We start from the raw sequence: 21,908 nt of genomic DNA, 5'->3' as shown, positions 1-21,908 counted from the left end.
TATAAAGAGACGTTATGCATTATTTATTACCGAATCGGATACCAAAATAAACAACCAATGATATACTAATATTGTGTTCACAGGTACAACCAAACAAGCATGAGATTGTGTGTACTGCTAGTGATGATCAAGTAATAAAACACACACAATCCCCTCCAATCCATCTACGTTTCATCAGTTCACCATGTGGTATTGATGCCCGTCAGTTAAGACAATTTAGACGAATTCGGCAATATTCCCGCAATTCTATTATGGATCAAACTTTGTTGTGGAAAAATGCCGATATAGTCAGAATATTCCGAGGTCGGTGTAAAAAGAAATCTTAAAGTGGATAACTTATTAATACGAATACAGAACTTTCTATGCCAATGATGAAGGTATCTATTTTGCTTTCAGGTGAGCATTTTGGAACCACATAAATGAAACAGGAATCGGGTTTTATCTCCCGTGCACGTTTCCGTCCGTTTAGGCTGTGTTCGCACTCAGCAGTGTTGGGAAAGTCGATAAATAAAGTACCGATATCGATAGCCATTCTTTTAAAACAGCAAGAAAAAAATTATAGATTGGTTTATCTCAAATTTAAGATACTAAACATAGTTCACTCTGCATACTGATCTAAATATTGGTATTTTTGGAAGAAATTTATCTTCTCTGTCCACTCAATAAGTTGTTTACGGAAAATTCTTGTACACAAAATGGGTATAGTTCTGTAACTGTAGTTCCTAGTAACTACAAATAGTTGTAAATAAAATTACCAGATAACACCTAACAAATCACACATTAAAGATAATAAACGACTACTTTCTTTCAGCTGAAAAAAATAAATCGCATCACAGTAGTTTATCGATAATGCGCACGTCACTAGTCCGCTCGTCTACTCGATAAATAATGGGAACTCTGAGAACGCTCGCTGTCACAGGAAATTCAATATGAAACGGAATTGGTCGCTTTTCGAATAAAATCTGTCATTTTTCGTCTGTAATTCAAATTAAATAAGATTAACAGAGCTCGTAGCTGTAGAGGTTGGTTTTCTCAAAAAAAATAAAAAGATATGGCAAATTTTAGGAATGGGAATAGGGAATAATCTATTTAATTTTTAATTAATGTGTCGCTAAGCATACCTTAATAGCGGTGGACCAATTAAGCAAATGTTTATTGAAGCAAAAAGGTTTTTTATGAATAGCAAAATTGAAAAAGTTTCCTGGAACCATTTCAGCTTCGAGAAAAGTGTCCATAATGTGGATTTCTATTGGAATATACAGTGTGAGTCACGTTAAAGTGTACATATGAAAATAGATGAAACTAGACCTATTTTTATCGACAAAAAAGAGGTCAAAAAATTTTTGAGATTTTTTTTAAATTTTTTATAGAATTTTTTTTCTACCAATTACTTATTGTAAAGAAAACGTAATAACTTTTAAACTAAGCGGTATATCCTGATAAAATAAAAACAGTAATAATGCTAAATTACAGGCGATACTAAAAAATACATAAAATACACAAAAAAATGCCAACAAATAATAAAAAATGATACTTTTTGAATAAAATTCTGCTTTAAATTCGTGTTTTTTTGGTTATTTGATAAATTTCTCCAAAAAATGCCCGTATAACAGGTAGTTTTTATTACTTTGTATTATTCTCTATCGTATTATCTTTGTAAAACCAAAAATCGCATGTCTCTATCCCTATCTCAACATTTGCTATGATCGTTTGAACAAAGGCCTGCCACAACATTATTCTCCGCTACGGGTAGAGACAATTTTAATTTTAACTAAAATGCTTATTTTACTTCGAAATCTTTTGTTTTTATTTGAAATCTAACTTGTCTTTATCAAAATTACAAATCTAGAGCCATTTTCAGTTTCGTTGTTAACGAAGCGTTGAATGGCGCGCCCGGAGAGGCTTAGTTCAAACGATCATTGCAAACGTTGTGATAGGGATAGAGACATGCGATTTTTGGTTTTACGAAGGTAATACGATAGAGAATAATACAAAGTAATAAAAACCACCGGTTATAGGGGCATTTTTTGGAGAAATTTATCAAATAACCAAAAAAACACGAATTTTAAAGCAGATTTTTTTCAAAAAGTGTCATTTTTTATTATTTGTTGGCATTTTTTGTGTATTTTATGTATTTTTTTAGTATTGCCTGTTATTTAGCATTATTACCGTTTTTATTTTATCAGGATATACCGCTTAGTTTAAAAGTTATTACGTTTTCTTTACAATAAGTAATTGGAAGAAAAAAAATTCTATAAAAAATTAAAAAAAAATCTCAAAAATTTTTTGACCTCTTTTTTGTCGATAAAAATAGGTCTAGTTTCATATATTTTCATATGTACACTTTAACGTGACTCACACTGTATATGTTGATGTTCCCTATTTAAATGGTCGGTCTGATTTTGATTGAAATTCAAACTTTCCGGAAGTATATACCTACTATAAGGAGCCGTTTTGGTAAAATTATAGCCCATCATATGTAATCACAATAATAACATACAATAGACAGGAAATAAATGTGCCTGAAGAGAGTCGGCTTTTCGTTAATGGTTATGGGGGTCGTTTGATGAGATGTATTCACGTATATTAGATATTGAGGTCAAGCAGATGACGATATTTTATGGTTTGAAATCTAGTCAAAAAACTCATTATACTCTCTCATGTATTATTGGAATAAATAAATAATATCTGTTTTACAGTCTTTACAGGGAAATAAAAACTGATGCTTAGTACGCGTAGGTCCTTACTCGTATATTTTATACTTACAGTTGATAAACTAAATGTTTTGTGAGATATAAAATTGATGTGACGAGACAAGACATATTTCTATCGCAAAAAGTAAAAATTCCAGTGTTAAATCTTACTTGGGTTTAATACATTTTCAGTTAAAATTTACAAGTAGGATTACCCTGAAAAGTGTACAAAGTTAAGTGCACCCGAGCTTTTTCACTCTCGCAGACCAATCCATTAGCAGAACTATTTACATTTTACGAGTTAATTAGCAAATATCGTTGTAAAGGTGTCGTAAACCTTTTACAATAGCCATGTAGGTACTCTACACTTTACACCAGTGCAGTGCAATCGTATGCGGTAGCAATAGGTACTATATTGTAACGAAATATATGGCCTTCTGTGCGGCCGACTGTACATTCAATCTAGGTCTACTATGTAACGCGTGAATACGTGATCAAATCGAGAACAAAGTGCATGAGAGTGTAAGTAATTATTGCTTTGAACCGATAGCTTTGTAAAGGAATCTCTCTGAACAAAGGCATGTCATAACACACTATTATTCTACATGTAAACACAAATGTCTCACAAATAAATAATTTTTATTTTAAACCTTAATCTAATATAAAAAGAACACCAACGAATAAAAAAATACACATTCTGAAACTAAAGATAGTTTCAAACATGATTAAGCAACAATACATCAATTTCGTCGCCTAATTGTGTGGCGTATTAAATCACCTAGGTGTTTGTGTATGAATTGAAAACCTTATTCCAAATATTCTATTAATTCAAAATATTTCTCTATTTCGTCCGACGAATGCATAATAAATAAACAATTTCGATGACGTTGAGTAGGGTAGCGCCGAGGAACACGCCGACCACTCCGCCGATGTCCACTGTAAAAATGGTGCTACGTTATTTACTACGCTGCCTGAGCTTTGATCTACAGACGAGGTTTGTTTTGCCCATGGACTTTTGTTTCTGGCTCGTTTACAAACAAACTATTTATGTTAGAAGTATTTTAAGAAAACACAATTTTTAGCGCTCCTGCACACGAGTAGATGGATGGATGGTGGGAGGTGCCTGGATGCGAGCGGCGCAGAACCGGTCTTTGTGGAAATCCTTGTGGGCCTTTGTCCAGCCGTGGACGTCTTTCGGCTGAAACAAACGAACGAACGTGTAGATATTTATTTGGAAATAGGAATCATTAATTGTATAGACTTTCGAGATTTCGATCAAAACTCCTGAGAAATCACTTCTAAGAATAAAATAAAAGCGCTCTGTTATTAGGGGCATTCAAATGAAAGATAGAGCATAATATAGTTTAACGTAAAGCTCAAAACCGAATTTTATCTGTCACATTACACAAGAATGCTCCTGGTGAATGGATGCTTTATCAAACCGGTTTTTAACAATTTTGTGATGTAGGTAACCTTTCCTAAAACTAATGCAGCTATGAATGTAATAATTTATTTTGGCATCATCATCATCGTAGTAAGTAGTAGTTTTAAATACAATTTCCCCTAATTCCCGCTATCCAACGGTATCTTCGATTATTTTTATCAAAACACTGCTGGTTTTGGAATACCCACCTCTTCACCTTGATGAAAAGCACCATATTATACTCAAATATTCTGTCATATCAAATTATAAGCCGTGACAATCCGGCATACTCTCGTCTCGCCTTCAACGAGCACATCTTCATGTGTTAATGAATTCGGAATGTCAATTAGGGGAATGAATCGGCACGAATTATAATCGCTCTCGGGGTTAGCTGATTAACAATGAAATTACGTAATTAGACGTAATGACTCATAACTTAGTACGACTCTAGTAAAATGCTTTAAAGGAGCTCACAGTTTTATGGAATGGTAATGCTTTCGAATTTTCCGAAATAGGTCACTGAAATTGATATGAAACTTGGAAAGTATTAGTTTTTCTTGTTTTAATAATCACACACTACATTTTTTTTTACCGACTAGGTAAAAGCTTCTTTAATCTATACTAATATTATAAAACTGAAGAGTCTGTTTGTTTGATTAAACGTGCTAATATCAGGAACTACTGGTCTTTTTTGATCTTTATCGAGGAAGGCTTTGGGCTATATAACATCACCTTACAGGAAATAGGTGTAGAGCAGTAAAGAAAAATGTTGCAAAAACTGGAAATACCTATTATTCAAACTATTTTCACGCGTACGAAATCGCGGGAACAGCTAGTATTAACTATCAACAGCTAGTATAAAAATTACTTTGAAGATGAAAATACCGGACAATTACCGACTAATCCCAAGGTGTGCCTGATGGCAGCTCGTTGCACCCTCGTGGTGGGAAGGCTGGCCAGCCTCACCAGGCCTCGAGTACCGCGCGCAGCTAGTTCTGGTGACACGTTGTCTACATGCCGTCTGAGAACAAATCCGAGGATGAAACTCTTTTTATAAGCTGTCTTTCAACTCCTTAAAACAACTTTCGCCTTTATCTGGTAGTGGCAGAATTGATGCCGATATTTTGAACATAAGTTCCAAAGCAATGAAAATAATGTTTCACCATAACTAAAGCCTTCATCATCATCATTTCAGCCATAGGACCACTGCTGAACATAGGCCTCCCCCATTGATTTCCATGTAGAAAAACACTCCTAATATTATGTGATAAATGTGAGGTGAAATCAGATCAAAAACTTCTGAAACAAAAATGTGGTAAAAAAGCTTAATTAATTAGAACAATTTAACTTATAGCATCCACAGTACTCCGAAGTCCTAATACATATTAACATTCTGAGAGCGTTGGTGTATTATCACACTTCTCATTTTCAGTTTTGGATATCTAACACTGGGTAATCCTGGATTCATTATTCTGCCAATATTGTTTTATTAGCACAAACAACAGAGCGATCCATTTTGGGATGTCTGAAAAGAAAATTATTAGTCACTTAACCTCCAGACATTCCGGAATAATGGGAACATAATGTATGTTTTCTTTCTGGATTAATGACTTTGGGAAACAAACGATTTGGGCTTAGAGTCAGAGCGCACGATGCGTAGCGGCGGCGGTGCGACGTCGGAGCGGTGTCGCTGAGTAGTAGGCATAGAAATTCTATGGCAGGAACGCGAGCGCCGCGTCGCGCGATGCGGCAAAATCTTTGTGGTGCGGCGCATCGTGTGCTTTGGCTCTTAGATATTTTCCTAGCATTCAGTAACAAGTATCACATTATCTACGTATACACCACAGTATGCTCATATACAATATACGATGTGTCAGAACAGTGAGATGAGGCAATTAATTAATTACAGTAAGACAAACGAGGCCCATAGAGACTTAGTTTGTTGAACTGCTTCTTGTCTCGGCTATCACTATAACAATTTACATTGTACAGACGAGAACAACAAGCTAACAAGTAAAATATCTTGTGTAGTTGATATGGTACAAGAATTAGCAGTTTCTTTTGCAAATCGCAACCATACTCGTAGTTACCTATTTACAATGAAACAATCTTATTAATTTCGACTTAGAAACTTTAGACTCTAGATTTTAGTTAATTGAACTAAATGTTAGTTACTTTGTGAAATTACTATTTTTAGTACTTCAAAAGAGGTCTAATAAAAAATGAAAGCTTTCTAAGTGCCGTTAAAATATGCAATGAGAATAGAGCATTGAAAATTCTTTTGAGCCAAAAGGTTATGAAACTTTTACAAAGGCCCTCGTGCAATTTAAAAGTCAATTTTGTCTTTAAACTCGGAAAGAGTTATTTCAAACTTATTTAAATTAGAATTACAACCTAGAAATAAAAACAAAGAGAGTATAATAATAGGATTGTTATCGCAGGGCTAAATAACACCTTTTCTTAATATAAATGTTAAATAGTTCTTGAATATGAAATGAGCAATATTTATTCAACGTTAAGAATGAATTTAACATTGTTATTTATTTATGTAAATTATTTGCCTTCATTTAGCATTTGATCAATGCTAAATGAAGGCAAATATTTAAATTAATCATGAAATACATAATTAATTATTGTATAGCAATTAAGACGTTATGCAAAACTAAATGCATTAACTCAAATGTAATATAATATAGCACAAATACTGTTCTTAATTTTAAGTAATTAATGTTATAAAGAAACACCAAGCATAGCCCTCTCCATAGCACGCTGTGCAACTTTGAGCTTCTGTATAAGGCCTATAGTGAGAGGCCACGTTTCCGAGCCATACGTTATCACTGGTAACACACATTGATTGTAAACTTTCGTCTTCAGGCATTGGGGTATTTTGGACGAAAAGATGTTACGTAGTTTCCCGAACGCTGCCCAGAAGGTGGACCGACGACATCGTAAAGGTAGCAGGGAAACGCTGGACGCAGGCCGCTACCAATCGATCAACGTGGAAAGCATTAGGGGAGGCCTATGTTCAGCAGTGGACGTCCTATGGCTGACATGATGATGATGATGATGAATGTTATAAACATGGTAGGTACATAGTTACAATTATTAAAGCGTACTTACTTTGTGAATACGTGTACTGGTTTGTAAGTAACCTCTTCGCAACTCATGGGGCAGTTGCAACTTGTCGCCACCAGTGTTTCTGAATAGGAATATTTAAAAAATTATATTGAACTCTACGAAATATCTATTTTATTGTTAGTATCAGGACTAACAGGAAAACGTGTCGCAATAGACAACAATTGGTTAGTGCCAGTAATAAGTCGCCAATAGTCTAGTTAACGTTATGCCGTCGAAATATTTTTGTACAGGCTCTATTCATATTTTACTCAAATCGTAATAGTGATTAATGGTTAAAAGCATCCATTTTCATCAACTCTAAAAAGGCCTTAAACAAAGATGTCAAAAGGGTAAAACTCATCTACCTACTCTGCATTGTATGCATGTATGACAGTTCCTTGATCATGTTCCATCCTGTTGCTATAATAGAGCGGTCACATTAAACATTTAAGAGCTCTATGTATGTATAACTTTCAAGTTTCTCAATGAGCGTCCGTACCAATAAAACTTTTATATTTTTATTACACTCTTTATCCCTTATCGCCCACTTTGTCCTATGCCCGATTACTTATGAGCCCTTTTAGTTACAAGAGACACTATAGAGATAGATACTATCTATTTGGACGAGGGTAGGAGCTATACATCTTTACTGAAAATGTATTTAATTTTGTCAATAGAAGTCTCTCGTACGAAGGGAAATCAAATTAAAAACTGTGTACTAACTAATTATTATAGTAATAGATGTTATTCTGCAACTAAAATGGACATTACTTATAATGTTCCTAGTCTGATGAATTGTTCTGCATTCTCCTCCAGTCGAAGAGCCAAATTGAAAATAGAGTAGGCCTAATATGTCCTTTACAACAATTATAAGCTTAAATGTAAGGACATTTATATATGCCCATTGTTATAGGTATATTGCTGACGGCTGAAATACTATTGAAACTCAACGGAAACTCATTTCCTACCTTTACTTTTCTTCATACTCAGACACGCCAAGCCTTTAATATCGCACCGAGGAATGTCGCCTGCGAACAAATACATTATTAGACAGGCATTGTCTAAGAAGAGCGAAAAAGGGACTTTATATGTATTTTTTGTTTTACTAAGACTCCATGGTGGTCTAATGGTTAGGCGCCGATCTTTCTCGACTTGGAGTTCGATTAATTCGATTTTGGATTAAGTAATCCAATATCGATTAATTCGATTTTGGATTAAGTAATCCAAAATCGAATTAATCGAACTCCAAGTACGTAAGTAAGTAAATTGAAAAATCACGTCGCAATCTTTTCTTGAATGTCCGAGAAGAAATTTAATTCTGTTTTCCAAATATTATTCCAAGTTTTCGATGTTTCAAAAGGCACTTCGGGCCTTAATTCCTTGGGTTTTAAAGGCAGAGCCTTAAAGTCTGACTCTAGGGCAGTGAACTAAGATACGATTTGGAAAATAGGTTGAATATACTTTTGTTAATTTAAATCTCATGAAGATTTTGAGAGAGAGCCTCTTGCATCATGACATCCATCCCATTGTATGAATGCTATAAATACAAAATTACATTCATGTCGTCGTTTCAGCCAAATGACGTCCACTGCTGGACAAAGGCCTCCCCCAAGGTTTTCCACAATGAACGGTCCTGCGCTGCCCGCATCCAGGCTCTTCCCGCGACCTTTACCAGATCGTCGGTCCACCTAGTAGGAGGCCTGCCCACGCTACGTTTTCCAGCCCGTGGTCGCCACTCGAGAACTTTCCTGCCCCAACGGCCATCGTCTCTACGAGCTATGTGCCCCGCCCACTGCCACTTGATTTTAGCAATTCTGCGAGCTATGTCGGTTACTTTGGTTCTCCTACGGATCTCCTCATTTCTGATTCGATCACGCAGGGAAACTCCGAGCATAGCCCGCTCCATCGCCCTTTGGGTGACCTTGAGCCTTCTTATGAGGCCCATAGTAAGCGACCACGTTTCGGATCCATATGTCAACACTGGCAACACACACTGCTCGAAGACTTTCGTCTTGAGACACTGCGGTATTTCGGACATGAGTATATGGCGAAGCTTCCCGAACGCTGCCCATCCGAGTTGGATTCGACGATTGACCTCTTTCTCGAAGTTGGACCTACCTAACTGGACTGTTTGTCCCAGGTATACATAATTGTCGACAACTTCGAGTGTAGAGTCTCCAACCTTCAGAGGAGTGGGTGCAACACGGACATTAGACATGATTTTTGTCTTGTCCATGTTCATTCTGAGGCCCACTTGTTGAGAGGCTCTACTGAGGCCATCGAGCATTGTGCCTAGATCCTCCAAGGTCTCAGCCATGACTACGATATCGTCCGCGAATCGAAGGTGGGTGATGTACTCGCCGTTGATATTTATGCCAAATCCGTTCCAGTCCAGAAGCTTGAAGACATCTTCCAGGGCGGTGGTAAACAGTTTTGGAGATATGACGTCTCCCTGTCTTACCCCTCGCTGCAACTGGATAGGTTTCGAGTCCCGATCCTGGAGGCGGACCGACATTGTGGCGTTTTTGTACAAACCCCTCAACACTTCGATATATCGATAGTCAATTTGGCACCTTTGGAGAGACTGTAGCACTGCCCAGGTCTCGACCGAATCGAAGGCTTTCTCATAATCCACAAACGCCAGGCAAAGTGGTTGATTATACTCCTCGGTCTTCTGTATAATCTGCCTTAGCGTATGTATGTGGTCTATGGTACTAAAGCCTTTTCGGAAACCGGCTTGTTCGGGAGGCTGGAAGTCGTCGAGCCTCGAGCGAGACGATTCGTAATGACTCTTGAAAACAGCTTGTAGACATGGCTCAGAAGTGAGATAGGTCTATAATTCTTCAATAAGGTTTTGTCACCTTTTTTGAAGAAGAGTACCACCACACTTCTGTGCCATGTCGTAGGCGTTTTTCCTTCGAGGATGACGGAATTGAACAGCTTCTGAAGAGCCCTCAGTACCGGCGTTCCGCCTGCCTTCAAAAGCTCAGCCGTGATTCCATCATCACCCGGTGCCTTGTTGTTCTTCAGCTGTTTGAGAGCCATTCTAATCTCGTACAGACTGACGTCCGGGATATCTTCGGTATAGTGTCGGGTCAGTCTAGCTCTTGGGTCTTCGGCTAGATTTGTGACAGGTGCACGTACACTCGTGTATAATTGTCCGTAGAACTTCTCGACCCCTTCCAATATCTCCGGCCCCGACGAAATGGCTCTGCCATCCTCTGTTTTCAGCTTGGTCAGTTGACTTTGGCCAACAGACAGATCTCTTGCGAACACTTTAGAGCCCTTGTTTCGCTCAATCGCCTCTTTAATACGGTCTGTATTAAATTGGCGTAGGTCGCGAGTCAAAGACTTGGAGATCTGTCTGTTAAGGCGCCGATACTGAGCAGCATCTTCAGAGGACTGCAGAACCAAGTTCCGTCTCTCTTCCATGAGTTGATTGGTGAGGTCAGAGATCTTTTTGGTTCCTTTTGAACGACGGGTTTTAAAGAACTTAGACCCAGTCGTTTGGACAATTTCCACGAACCTGTCATTGTATTTGTCCACATTTTCGCAGTCTCCTAGGCATTCGAAACGATTTTGCAACTCGAGCTGAAAGCTTTCGGGGTTTTGGAGTTGGATGGGCGCTGGGCGGAGCGTAGACTTCATCAGTCGACATCTCTCGAGCTTGGGTCTGATATTCAATGTGCCTCTTACCATTCGGTGATCGCTTCCTGTTTTGACCGAATTGATCACAGAGACATCATTGAATATATGCTTCTTCGTCGACAAGATGAAGTCTATCTCATTTTTTGTAGCGCCATTGGGATGCAGCCATGTCCACTTTCGCTGTTTTGGCTTTCTGAAGAAGGAGTTCATCATAAAGAGGCCCTCCCTCTCCATAAAGCCAGCCAGCAGTTGGCCACGTGCGTTCCTCTCTCCGTACCCAAATTGCCCCACTTTCGGCTCATTATCGCTTCGTTTACCTAGCTTCGCGTTGAAGTCCCCCATCACAACGGTAAAATGGGACCGGGAGCCATGTATGGCTCTGGAAATATCCTCATACATGGTCTCCACTTCGTCGTCGGGGTGTTCCGTGGTCGGTGCGTATACCTGTATGACCTTCAGCGAATACCGTTTGGTGATTCTGAGTATCAGGTACACTACCCTCGCCGAAACACTCTCGATCTGGACCACGTTGTTGACAAGGGACTTGTGGACGATAAACCCGACACCACCCTGGGACTGCTGGTCGCCCTCCCGGAAATAGAGCAGGTTTCCGGATTTAAGAATTATGGTGTCCTCCCCCTCTCTTCGGACTTCACATAATCCTACGATATCCCACCGTAACCTGCTCAACTCTTCCTCGAGTTCCATTAGCTTCACATCTGTACGCAGTGTGCGAGCGTTATAGGTTGCCAGGGCCAGAGGTCGTCGGTGTTGGTAGCCTGGCATCCCCCGGGGATTCTTCGCACCCCTTGCCCCACCGTTACCGTGACCGCTACCGTGGTCCGGGATAGTGGGGCCGCCGGGGACTAGGGGCCGTTTTTTTGTTTTTGCCACCATTTGGAGGGTTTTGCCCTAATCGCCACGCTTGGCAGGCGGGTTGGCGATCGCAGTTTTTTTGCTTGGTTTCGCACGCAGACGCTGCTGCCCGTCCGGTGCTACAGGAGTTTGTCGCCTCTTACGACACGCCTCCTGTTGGCGGTGGGGAAAAGTATTCTTTTACGGCCGTCCCCACACAGCACTCATTCATGTGCGTAAATATTATTTTTTATTAATAAGAAATATTGTAGGTAGTTATGACCCTTCTGAATTTCCTTGTTTAATCTGTATAGAGTCATCATATAGTATTAAACCCATGTGTCCGCACTTTGTGAATTCCATATGTAACTCCCAAATCAACAATGGCTCCCAACTTTGAGGATTCGAGTTGGTCAACTTAAATTAACTTGGATTTAACTAATGAAAAGTTAGTGAGTGTTTTCACAAGAATAGAAACAAAGCAATTGTTTTGTACCCTTAACGGACTAAATGGCTATTGAAACAGCAAAGATCTCAAGTTGGATTTGTTTTAAGCTGCTTAGTTCAATTTGCTATAGTTGTGGGACACATTTTGTTTTTAAAAGAACTAAATATTATTATGTTTAGTAGGTACGTAATAGTAAGTATTTATTTGTAAGAATTAAAACTAACACTGATTTGGCGCTGTATTTGATAACTCCACTGCTACCTTAGAGATCGCGTAAGAAGCGTGATAAGGGTGGTTTTACAGTCACGCTTATGCCCGCGGTTGGTCAGCGTCGCGGGCCAAGAGCTTTCCGTCTCTTGGATCGTTACATAGTTTAATTAGAATAGAATAGAAAACTTTTTATTTGCAAGAAAGGTATACCTACAAGCAGGCAAGACATAGATTAAAACAGAGAGAAATACCTAAACAAGTGGACAATTAACTGCTTGTGCCCCTCTGACAAAAAGGCACCCGCTCAGCGTACATCAAGACCGCCAGGGCTTGTCTTGAAACTGATTTCAGCGGGTGCCCTCTGTTGTCACGGCGTACCCCTGCTGACGGAGATGCAAGAGGAGAAAGGAGTCCACAAGTCCGGCAGCAGGGAGAACGCAGCAGGGGGGCGCAATAGAAAAAGAGAAAACAAACATAAAGGAAAAAAAAAGTAACCGCATTGAGTAATGTAGGTATCACTACCCGCGACGCTGACCAACCGCGCGGGCGTAAGCTTGACTATAAAACCACCCTTATTCCCCCCACATAAAAAATATATTGTACGTTATCTGACTCCAATAAAGGTCTTCTTTCCACCTGATCCAAGATATTTTTTTACTTTTAAATGCTACACGGATACTATCACCTAGGTACTTAGTTTAGGCATGAGAAGGTCAGTGCAGTTACAAAGGCTGGCCTCTGTCAGGGCCCTGCAATGTAGCATGCAGGTGCTGAACGAATAACGGGAGGAGGGCCACTCTTGAACGAAGGAGGGCCGCTCATCTTTGAGCAAGCACCCACGGATACGTGGAGGCATGAAAGTTAAGGGCAGGATTGTCACTACAGTATCTTATCTTATCTTATGCAGGTACTTAAGGAGTAGCGGGAGGAGGGCCACTCCTGCACTAAGGAGGGCCACTCGTCTTTGAGCAGGCACACGCGGACGCGCGGAAGCATTAAAATTTAGGACTGGATTGTCACTAAAGTACGTATCACTTACTTAGTTTAGGCATGAGGTGGTGAGTGCAGTTGCAAAGGCTGGCCTCTGTCAGCGCCCTACAGTGCAGCATGCAGGTGCTGAAGGAGTAGCGAGAGGAGGGCCACTCCTGTACGAAGGAGAGCCGCTCGTCTTTGAGCAGGCACCCGAGGACGCGCGGAAGCACAAAGTTTAGGACTGGATTGTCACTAAAGTACATATTACTTACTAAGTTTAGGCATGAGGTGGTGAGTGCAATTACAGAGGCTGGCTTCTGTCAGTGCCCTGCAGTGCAGCATGCAGGTGCTGAAGGAGTAACGAGAGGAGGGCCACTCCTGCACTAAGGAGAGCCGCTCGTCTTTGAGCAGGCACACGCGGACGCGCGGAAGCATAAAGTTTAGTACTGGATTGTCATTACAGTACGTATTACTTACTAAGTTTAGGCATGAGGTGGTGAGTGCAATTGCACAGGCTGGCCTCCGTCAGGGCCCTGCAGTGCAGCATGCAGGTGCTGAAGGAGTACCGGGAGGAGGGCTACTCCTGTACGAAGGAGGGCCGCTCGTCTTTGAGCAGGCACCCACGAACGCGCGGAGGCATTGACGTCACGAACTCCTCGCTTAGCGTCTCTTCTGCCTGAGACAGACAAAATTAAATTAACATCAGACTTTATATTGTTTTTTTTATTGGACAGGAGGCAAACGAGCAGACGGATCACCTGATGGTAAGTCATTACCGTCGCCCATAGACACCCGCAGACCCAGGGGCGTTACAGGTGCGTTGCCGGCCTTTAAGGTGAAGATACGCTCTCCTGTTGTTGTAAATTAGCACCTACTCCTGCATAAGATGCCACTGTTTGTGCTAGAACTTGAGGGTGTAATATAACTTTTTTGATGTACACGATTTTCTCTCAAATAAGATAGAAGTTTTAATATGCTCCATACATTTGATAGTAAGACTTGTAACACGCAATATTAGGTACTTATACGTAAAATGTGTGTAATATGACAATAATAGGCAGCCCTAAAAGTAAACTGTTGAATTTTGTTAACAACTTACATTTATATTCATGCTCATAACATAAATAAGGATCTTTCCTTGAGTCATTATCCAACTTTTCCAAATATATTGAGAAAGAAAAATGTATTTTCATTTTTACTACCAAAGTAAGGCTTTACGTAAGTACTCGTACATAAAAACAACAAGAAACGTTCCAGATAAAAGCCTCATGATGGAATAATGTCAAGACAATGAAGAAATGTTATAATTTCCAGAATGTCGCGGAATAAGCTCACGCCGTTACCAAATTAGAAATTATTTGTCAAGCCTTAGAATACAAATATTTCCGGCTTTCCCCTCGACAATGCAATGGACAGAATTTATGTTTCTTATAAAGAAATATTTCTTGGCGATTCAATTAACTTAAACAATTTAGAAACATAATAGCTTTAGCAAATTTCTGAACTTGTAAATGAAACTTCTAAACGAATGCATGTAATTATACTACACTTTTCTTCATACTCATCTTCGAACTTGTAGAGTGTAGACCATAGTAGACCACAAAGAGGTAACCAGCTAACTTCCCTTGGGGCAAGTTTAGCCTTTCCTACCAAAATCTGGATCTAAGCTATACATCGTAAGACTATAATATTACGCTCTATTGTAAATATCTTTACGAGACATACACTTACCGTTAAAATGATCTCAAAATCAGTAATCATGGGTAGATCCAAAGGCTTGCCCAGAGCATTCTCCATCCCAACGGTGCACATGTCGTCCGGAGAGTGGACCCTTATCTGAAGCAAGATTTTTTTACGGATAACAAGGCAGGTATTTGACCGCAATCGCACCTGGTGTTAAATGAGATGCAGTCTAGGATGGTACATATCTGCCCTGTAAGTGCCTATTCACTTTAAAGGGCCCGGATTATACTGTTCAGGAAAGACAGCAGCAGGCAGCGAATTCTAGTCCCTAACTGTTCACATTATAAAAGAGTTATAGAAATTAAAAGAAATCTGCTATCAAAACAAACGCGACCATTATAAATGAACTTTCTTGTATGATAATATAACTTCGGTAATATAGCGTAGGTATATTAATTTTTTGCGAGAAATTTTGAGAAATGATGCGGTTTAGCAAAAGTTTCTAATTTTTAATTACAAAACTTGTGCTTATTAAACTTCTGAACCACGCCTTACCTGATATTATTACGAGTAGATCATTATAGCCTGACCAGGAACATAAAAACCCTCGCCATGTTGCGGAAAACTAATGGTACTAATTTCTTTTAATGGCAACAGTAACTGAAAACTTCATTGACATGTCACCTTGCATGTCAGTCTATTGCTGTCAAAGTGTAAACAAACTTTATTTTAAATGTGCGCAATTGATTTTGTGAATTATATTGCTAAAATCTTTTTATAGTCGTGAAAGAAAAGTGGTTCACAATGTGTTAAAGTATTTGTCGAAGAGAAATACTAAGGGTTCGGACAATATTTTCATTGAATAATGTTTCCGACCTCAGAATACAGAACAAACCAGAAGGAGTGTTCGATAACATTTCTACGCGGCAACTTGTGTCCAAAATACTTCCCCTCCCGCGCCCCTCTACCCCCTTTAGTGTTACTAGCGCCGTGTGACACCCCCATTTTTGGGGTAAAATTATGTAATTTTTTAAAGAGATGTTAAACAAGTAAAAAATAAGTAAGTGAAATAAGTACACACGGCCAGTGTTAACTATCCATTTCCGTTTTTGCTCTCGCTCTTATCAAATGGTGATTCTTTGCGATAGAACGAGACGACATGACTGGCCATAGGCATAGATAGTACCTACCTACCTATGAATTTAATTTTTACTCCGAAGTAACTAAGTGTAAGATGATTATTTATTTCTATTAAATAGTGTAATATATGTACTATATTTTATGTAGGTATAATATGTTATTTAAAAGTCAATTACAAAAGTCGAATATAAATTTTAGAATGCCAAGTAAAACAAAAAAGAAACTTAAGGTTCTTTATTATGTAAACATATCGACAACAAAACATTTGTTTACGGCGCAGTAGTGCTTTTAGTTTAACTTTTCTTGGAGTCAAAAACAGAATCCAAATCAAAAACATCACCAATACTTAAATTTGATTGCGAGGCAACTCTGGCTGTGTATCCTGAAAAAAAATCAGAGTAAGTATGTAAGCAATAATTAATTACTTAAAATTATTATTAAATATACAAATATTGCTGCTGCTGATCTGTTGATACCAATGCCTTACTTTTGAATAAATGGGAAAGTATGAAATTCACGATAGTAATTTATTATCTCCTCATTATTAGGGAGTAATATTATAAATTAATTCAATATATTGAAATCAAATCAAAATCAAAAATATTTATTCAGTTTAGACCACAAGTGGCACTTATAATTTAATTAATCAGGTTGTCATGTCATGGATGAAATTACACTAAAAACTAATTAAAACAAAAAGGATGGGGAAAATATTCCATTATTCTGTGGTAACGCTAACAAAATTAACGCGTGAATTTTTTATAAGTAGACAAATGTAATTCAATATAAAAAAGTAGGGTAAAATATTCCGTTGACCTGTGGCAACACTTACAAAATACAACCGTGATTTTTTTTGAAAATTATTATTTAATTAAAATGAATTGGAAATGTGCTACTTACGGATAAAACATGATCCCATGCACTTTCTTCGTAATTCCAGTAGCATTCTTACATGTTGGAACGGCACAAGACGGCATAATTTAATTATAAAGTGTCAATCTGACGGATATGTAAACAATGCGCGCGCCGGCCATTGACTGATTGCTCTAAAGTCAAAGTAGTGCGATTTGGAGTACTTTATATGAATACACATTTACGCCCGTTGACGGTTTCTGGTTTGTTCCGTATTCTGAGTTTCCGACAAAGGTTGTCAAATTGACTGACATGTTTATCGTATAGTACAGTCCACTATGAAAATTAGCTGTGGTTTGTTTCAACTACCTATTTTAATTTTTTTTGTCACTTTCTAAGTGTTGAATTTTATGGAATTGGGAAAGAAGTACCGAGTTTGAAGCGTTCATGAGCAGACATTGCAGTTGAATATTCAAGTTCTGAATTTAATTATTGATGAATAATAAAATAAATCCTACTAGCTCGATTGATGGTTTCATTTAATTTATTTAAACCAGGTTACCTATAATAATATTATTTCGTTAATTTATGAAAATATCAAATTAGCCCGTAATCCTAAATCCTGATACATAAAGTTAGCCTATTAATTTAACACAGGTACGACTGTACTCAGTGTTGCACTATCAAATGCAATTGACGCGCCTCTATGCCAGGGTTTTTAAGTTCCTGGTCAGGCTATACTAATTGAGTTATCATACCAACTTTTTGTAATAAAAGTACGTACGTTCTATTTACCATATAAGTAACTAATAGGTCAAAGAACTGCTTTTTCTGAAAAAAAAAACTTTTTTTTTTATTGTTTAATTTACCGCTACGTCCTGAATCGCGGTGATGACAAGATTCGGCAGACCTATCTTGCGGTTCACGATGAGAGCCGTCTCGTTCCCTGTCAGCCTGGAGTTGAATACGAAGCATGTGCCGAACTCTGTCTCTATTGGGAGGAACCTGTCAAGATAAACAAGCAGAATAAAGTTATTAGTGTAAATAAAATTCAAGCAACCACAGGCTTGAATCCATGTTTGGTATTAGTTCTGTTGGTATTCAGGACGAGAAAGAATTAAAAACTCCTACCATTTTCAAACAGCACTCAAACTTTTCAGATCTTTTGAAGTTACCCAAATTCATAAATTACGTCTGCAATATTATTTTTCAAATAATTTATGTAGAATCCGTTTATTACGATGTAGCTGATAACGACCAACCGCTTTTAGCGACGCATATTTTTACTTTGGTTGGTTGATTTAAAAAAATAATAACCTAAAAAATACTTCTTTATTACGACGTCCGGATAATAACGTAATAGCATCGGTCCCTTGAGAGTCGTTATAATCGGATTCTACTTACTATTTCACAATAAACAGGCTGACAAAAGAACAATACAGCAAATAACTTTCTATAGACGCTTCAAAGTTTACCTTATACTTACGGCCTATAATGTAACTTGGCTAAACAAATTTACACAAGGGGGCGGAGGCCAGCCCAGGCTTAAAGTTAATTGCTAAACTTATGCCTGAGCTTTTAGCTCCACTTAGTGAACAAAGCGTCTTAAAAGCGATTGCGTGTAAGGGATATCTTTAGAAAATAATACGCACTAGAATATTAGAACAATGTACTCGTATAATAATTGACCAGCAATTTTTATGGTTATAGTGAACCTAGTTAGTAGGTACTCGAAATAATCATAACCGTGACACTGGCTTACTAGTGAAAATAAAAGCTCTTTTTAAAAATCCTACTTGCAAACAATAAATTAATTTTCGGGTTGCTCTCATACTTGGCATGAAGTATAATGAAAAAAAAAATAAGGGTAGGCTTATTTGCACTAATTGCATGAAAAAAGCGGGAGATAATTATCTTCGCACGTTGAGAAAGTTTAGCAGTGGTCTGCTAGCTGAATGATGAAGATTCATAAATGGGACTATTCCCAGCTCTTGTTCCCACCGCTGCAACTCCTGTGTAGCCAGGATCTACAGCTTGACCGCCAATAAAAACCCATCCAGTGAAGTTCATGTATGTTCCAGGGGAAAGTAAACTGTCTGTGGACCCGCAACGAATTTACTCATAAGAACATAGGGGGGAGTTCGAAGTTATTGAAGATTCATACAGCATAGTTTACCTGTCACAGCATGAAAAGTGTTCGTCAGCCCACCAGCAGTCAGTGAGGAGCTCCTTGCAGCCAGCCCGGATGGTCTTGACCATCTCTAAGAAGTCGTCAGTGCAGTAGCCAGGCCTGCAGCCGGTACAGCTGCAGACCCTCGCGCTCCAGTACGTCATGTCCTTCAGGAACAGGTTTAGGGTTCCGGGCAGTTTGTTTCTAAAACAAATTAAATTATTGCACCAATTTTTTGATCATCTTTAAGCGAAAAAACCACCATTGCCAACGAGTTCAAATCGTCTGAGAAACTATTCCTTTAAACTATTCCCTATAGTTATTTATCTAACGTAGTTAGCTATTTGTTATACCTCAGGCCGTTTTCACCCTACATTTCTGATAAGACGGACTGATGCTAAGTCATTAAGTGCCAACAAAACTACATTAACTACTTACTTATGTTGACCCATTTACTATTAACGTAAATATGATAATTTGCGACTATGCGCTGTTCTTATTTGATTTAATTACTATCAATCTGGGCAAATGGTTGCTTGATCCTAAAACTTCTGAATGTTAACTAAGTGACGCACTGAATTCACCCACCTTGGCACTAACTAAACACTATTTAACTATACGAGACTAACAAGTTCTCCCCGTCAACTTAAACTTAATTTATGAAACGTACGTACGTAACATACGTACGCACGTACAATGAGTTCATAGATGGCTTTACTTGTAATAAGTACTACGTAGATCTGTAAAAATGAGCCAAGATTAATTATTTTTTAAGTGAGGATAATGCTGACCTACAACTTAATTTATAAAAATTAAATTTATTAAATTAAAAGAATTTTAATCTTCATAAAAACGAAATTTCGTTTCCATGAAGATTCAAATTCTCAAAACGCTTCGCTGAACTTATCTCTTCCTCGTTTATTAAATTCATTTACAAAATTAATTAACAGCCTTTTAATAAATCTCATTAAATGCTGAAAAATAGGTATTCGTGAAACATAATTGAAATAGGCCACGAAAACCTTTAATAACTTGAATACAAATAAAAAGCTTTGAATGTGCTGAGTTGGGTCATTCTTTTGAAGTTCTAAATAGGTATTTTGTTCTGGCAATTTGGTGACATATTTTTTCTATCTTTATTTTCTTTAATAAACATAATATTTTCAGTTTTATTACTTAAAAATATTCTTGTAATACGAGAGGGTGTTTCTTGAATTTTGAGTAGAACATGATTATCTCGTAGCAAGAAAAGATATTCTAAACTAATCGTATACGTCGTAGCACCCTCGTAGCACCTATTAATCTTAATTTGTGGAGACTCAATAAAAATCACACATTTTTATCTTATCATCATTATCATCAAAGCTATTTAATCTCGACTGCAGGAGCATGATCCTCTCTGATCTGCCAGAGGATTTGACATTTGACCTACACTCCCGTCACTGGCCAGGTCAGGCCTAAAGTCTCATGGCATTTTTGTTTGGCTTTTTTATCACCACTATCATAATACCAGTAGGTATATCAACCTTGATATCAAACCGACGTAAAGTTGTGGTTTAAGGCCCAGAACAGACGGTGAAACGCAACTGCAACGAAACTGCAACTTTGTGATGATTCTGATGAATGAAACTGAAACTGAAAGTTTCAAACTGGTCGCGTCATGTGTGGTCTTTCAACGGACGCTATGGCAGAAACTTAGATGCAACTCAAAAGTAACTATCAGTTGCAGTTTCGTTGCAGTTGCGTTTCACCGTCTATTCTGGGCTTAACTCTCACCGTTTCGTATACGCGGCTACTCTCTCTGCATTCGCCTGCTCGCAGACCGTCACTGCTGGAAAGGTGGTGTCGAACTTCAAGTAGTTGGTGTCTACGAGATACGTCACGGCCTCTCCTGAGTACAAGCTCAGTACCTGGCGCATCACAATACCAGCGCATGCGGCGCTCGCTGACAGTATAAGCAGCCAGAATATTCTGGAAATAAAATTTCAGCCTATATTTAAGTAAAATGTTGACTTGATTACATACATACTTATGCAGTACAATATTACTTTTTCCTACAAAAACGCTACATACAACAAACACGTATTAGTTGTACACTATTTAATTTGCTTCGAACTTCAATAAAAATCCGAGAAATCTTTATAGTAAGTGGAAAAACTGCAGTTCACATTCGGTGAAACGTTCTCACGTGAATATTTTATTATCAAAGTGTTCACTAGCGCAGAGTTCCAGCAATTTTGCTCCCAGTTGAATTAATCTACTCATATGGAACAGGCTTAAAAGCTTTTAGCGAATAAATCCGTTTTTATAATAAGAACACATTCATTTTCAAACTGGAATTCGCAATGAGTAATTATTAAAATTATGAACATCACACTGGCACGATAGAATCGTCGGCTTTGAAATTAAAAAATAAAATAAAACCGACTCCAAAAAACCTACACTAAAACGTAGAAAAATAATTACTAATTACCTACTTATTTATTAGGACGAATTATTAATATTTATGTAGGTATACCATGATTGATACTTCTGGAGTCGGTGCCAAGATTATGAAACATGTAAAGTTTGCCTGCACCGACTCCAAAAGTATCAATCATGGTATACCTACATAAATATTAATAATTCGTCCTAATAAATAAGTAGGTAATTAGTAATTATTTTTCTACGTTTTAGTGTAGGTTTTTTGGAGTCGGT

General features: G+C 38.1%; 1 protein-coding gene and 2 long non-coding RNA genes across 3 annotated transcripts; all 3 read right to left on the bottom strand.

The window, feature by feature from the left end:
* Window positions 1-3,348: 3,348 nt before the first annotated feature.
* On the bottom strand, window positions 3,349-7,317 carry LOC135076471 (uncharacterized). The gene is made up of 3 exons (XR_010258265.1): window positions 7,237-7,317; window positions 5,013-5,137; window positions 3,349-3,629 (listed from the first exon to the last, which is right to left on the bottom strand). It is a non-coding gene; the product is annotated as an uncharacterized LOC135076471 (long non-coding RNA).
* A 6,626-nt stretch (window positions 7,318-13,943) lies between these two features.
* LOC135076652 (uncharacterized) lies at window positions 13,944-21,476 on the bottom strand. The gene is made up of 6 exons (XM_063971072.1): window positions 21,400-21,476; window positions 20,988-21,182; window positions 19,218-19,415; window positions 17,911-18,046; window positions 15,098-15,202; window positions 13,944-14,042 (listed from the first exon to the last, which is right to left on the bottom strand). Exons 1-6 carry the CDS (start codon window positions 21,474-21,476, stop codon window positions 13,944-13,946), a joined length of 810 nt encoding a protein of 269 aa, XP_063827142.1.
* Window positions 16,409-17,326, bottom strand: LOC135076470 (uncharacterized). The gene is made up of 2 exons (XR_010258264.1): window positions 17,090-17,326; window positions 16,409-16,571 (listed from the first exon to the last, which is right to left on the bottom strand). It is a non-coding gene; the product is annotated as an uncharacterized LOC135076470 (long non-coding RNA).
* Window positions 21,477-21,908: the final 432 nt, after the last annotated feature.

This window comes from Ostrinia nubilalis, chromosome 12, assembly GCF_963855985.1.
Source record: "Ostrinia nubilalis chromosome 12, ilOstNubi1.1, whole genome shotgun sequence".
Lineage (NCBI taxonomy): Eukaryota > Metazoa > Arthropoda > Insecta > Lepidoptera > Crambidae > Ostrinia > Ostrinia nubilalis.
The sequence above is the reverse complement of the archived record's forward strand: the minus strand, read 5'-3'. Positions and strand labels throughout refer to the sequence as shown.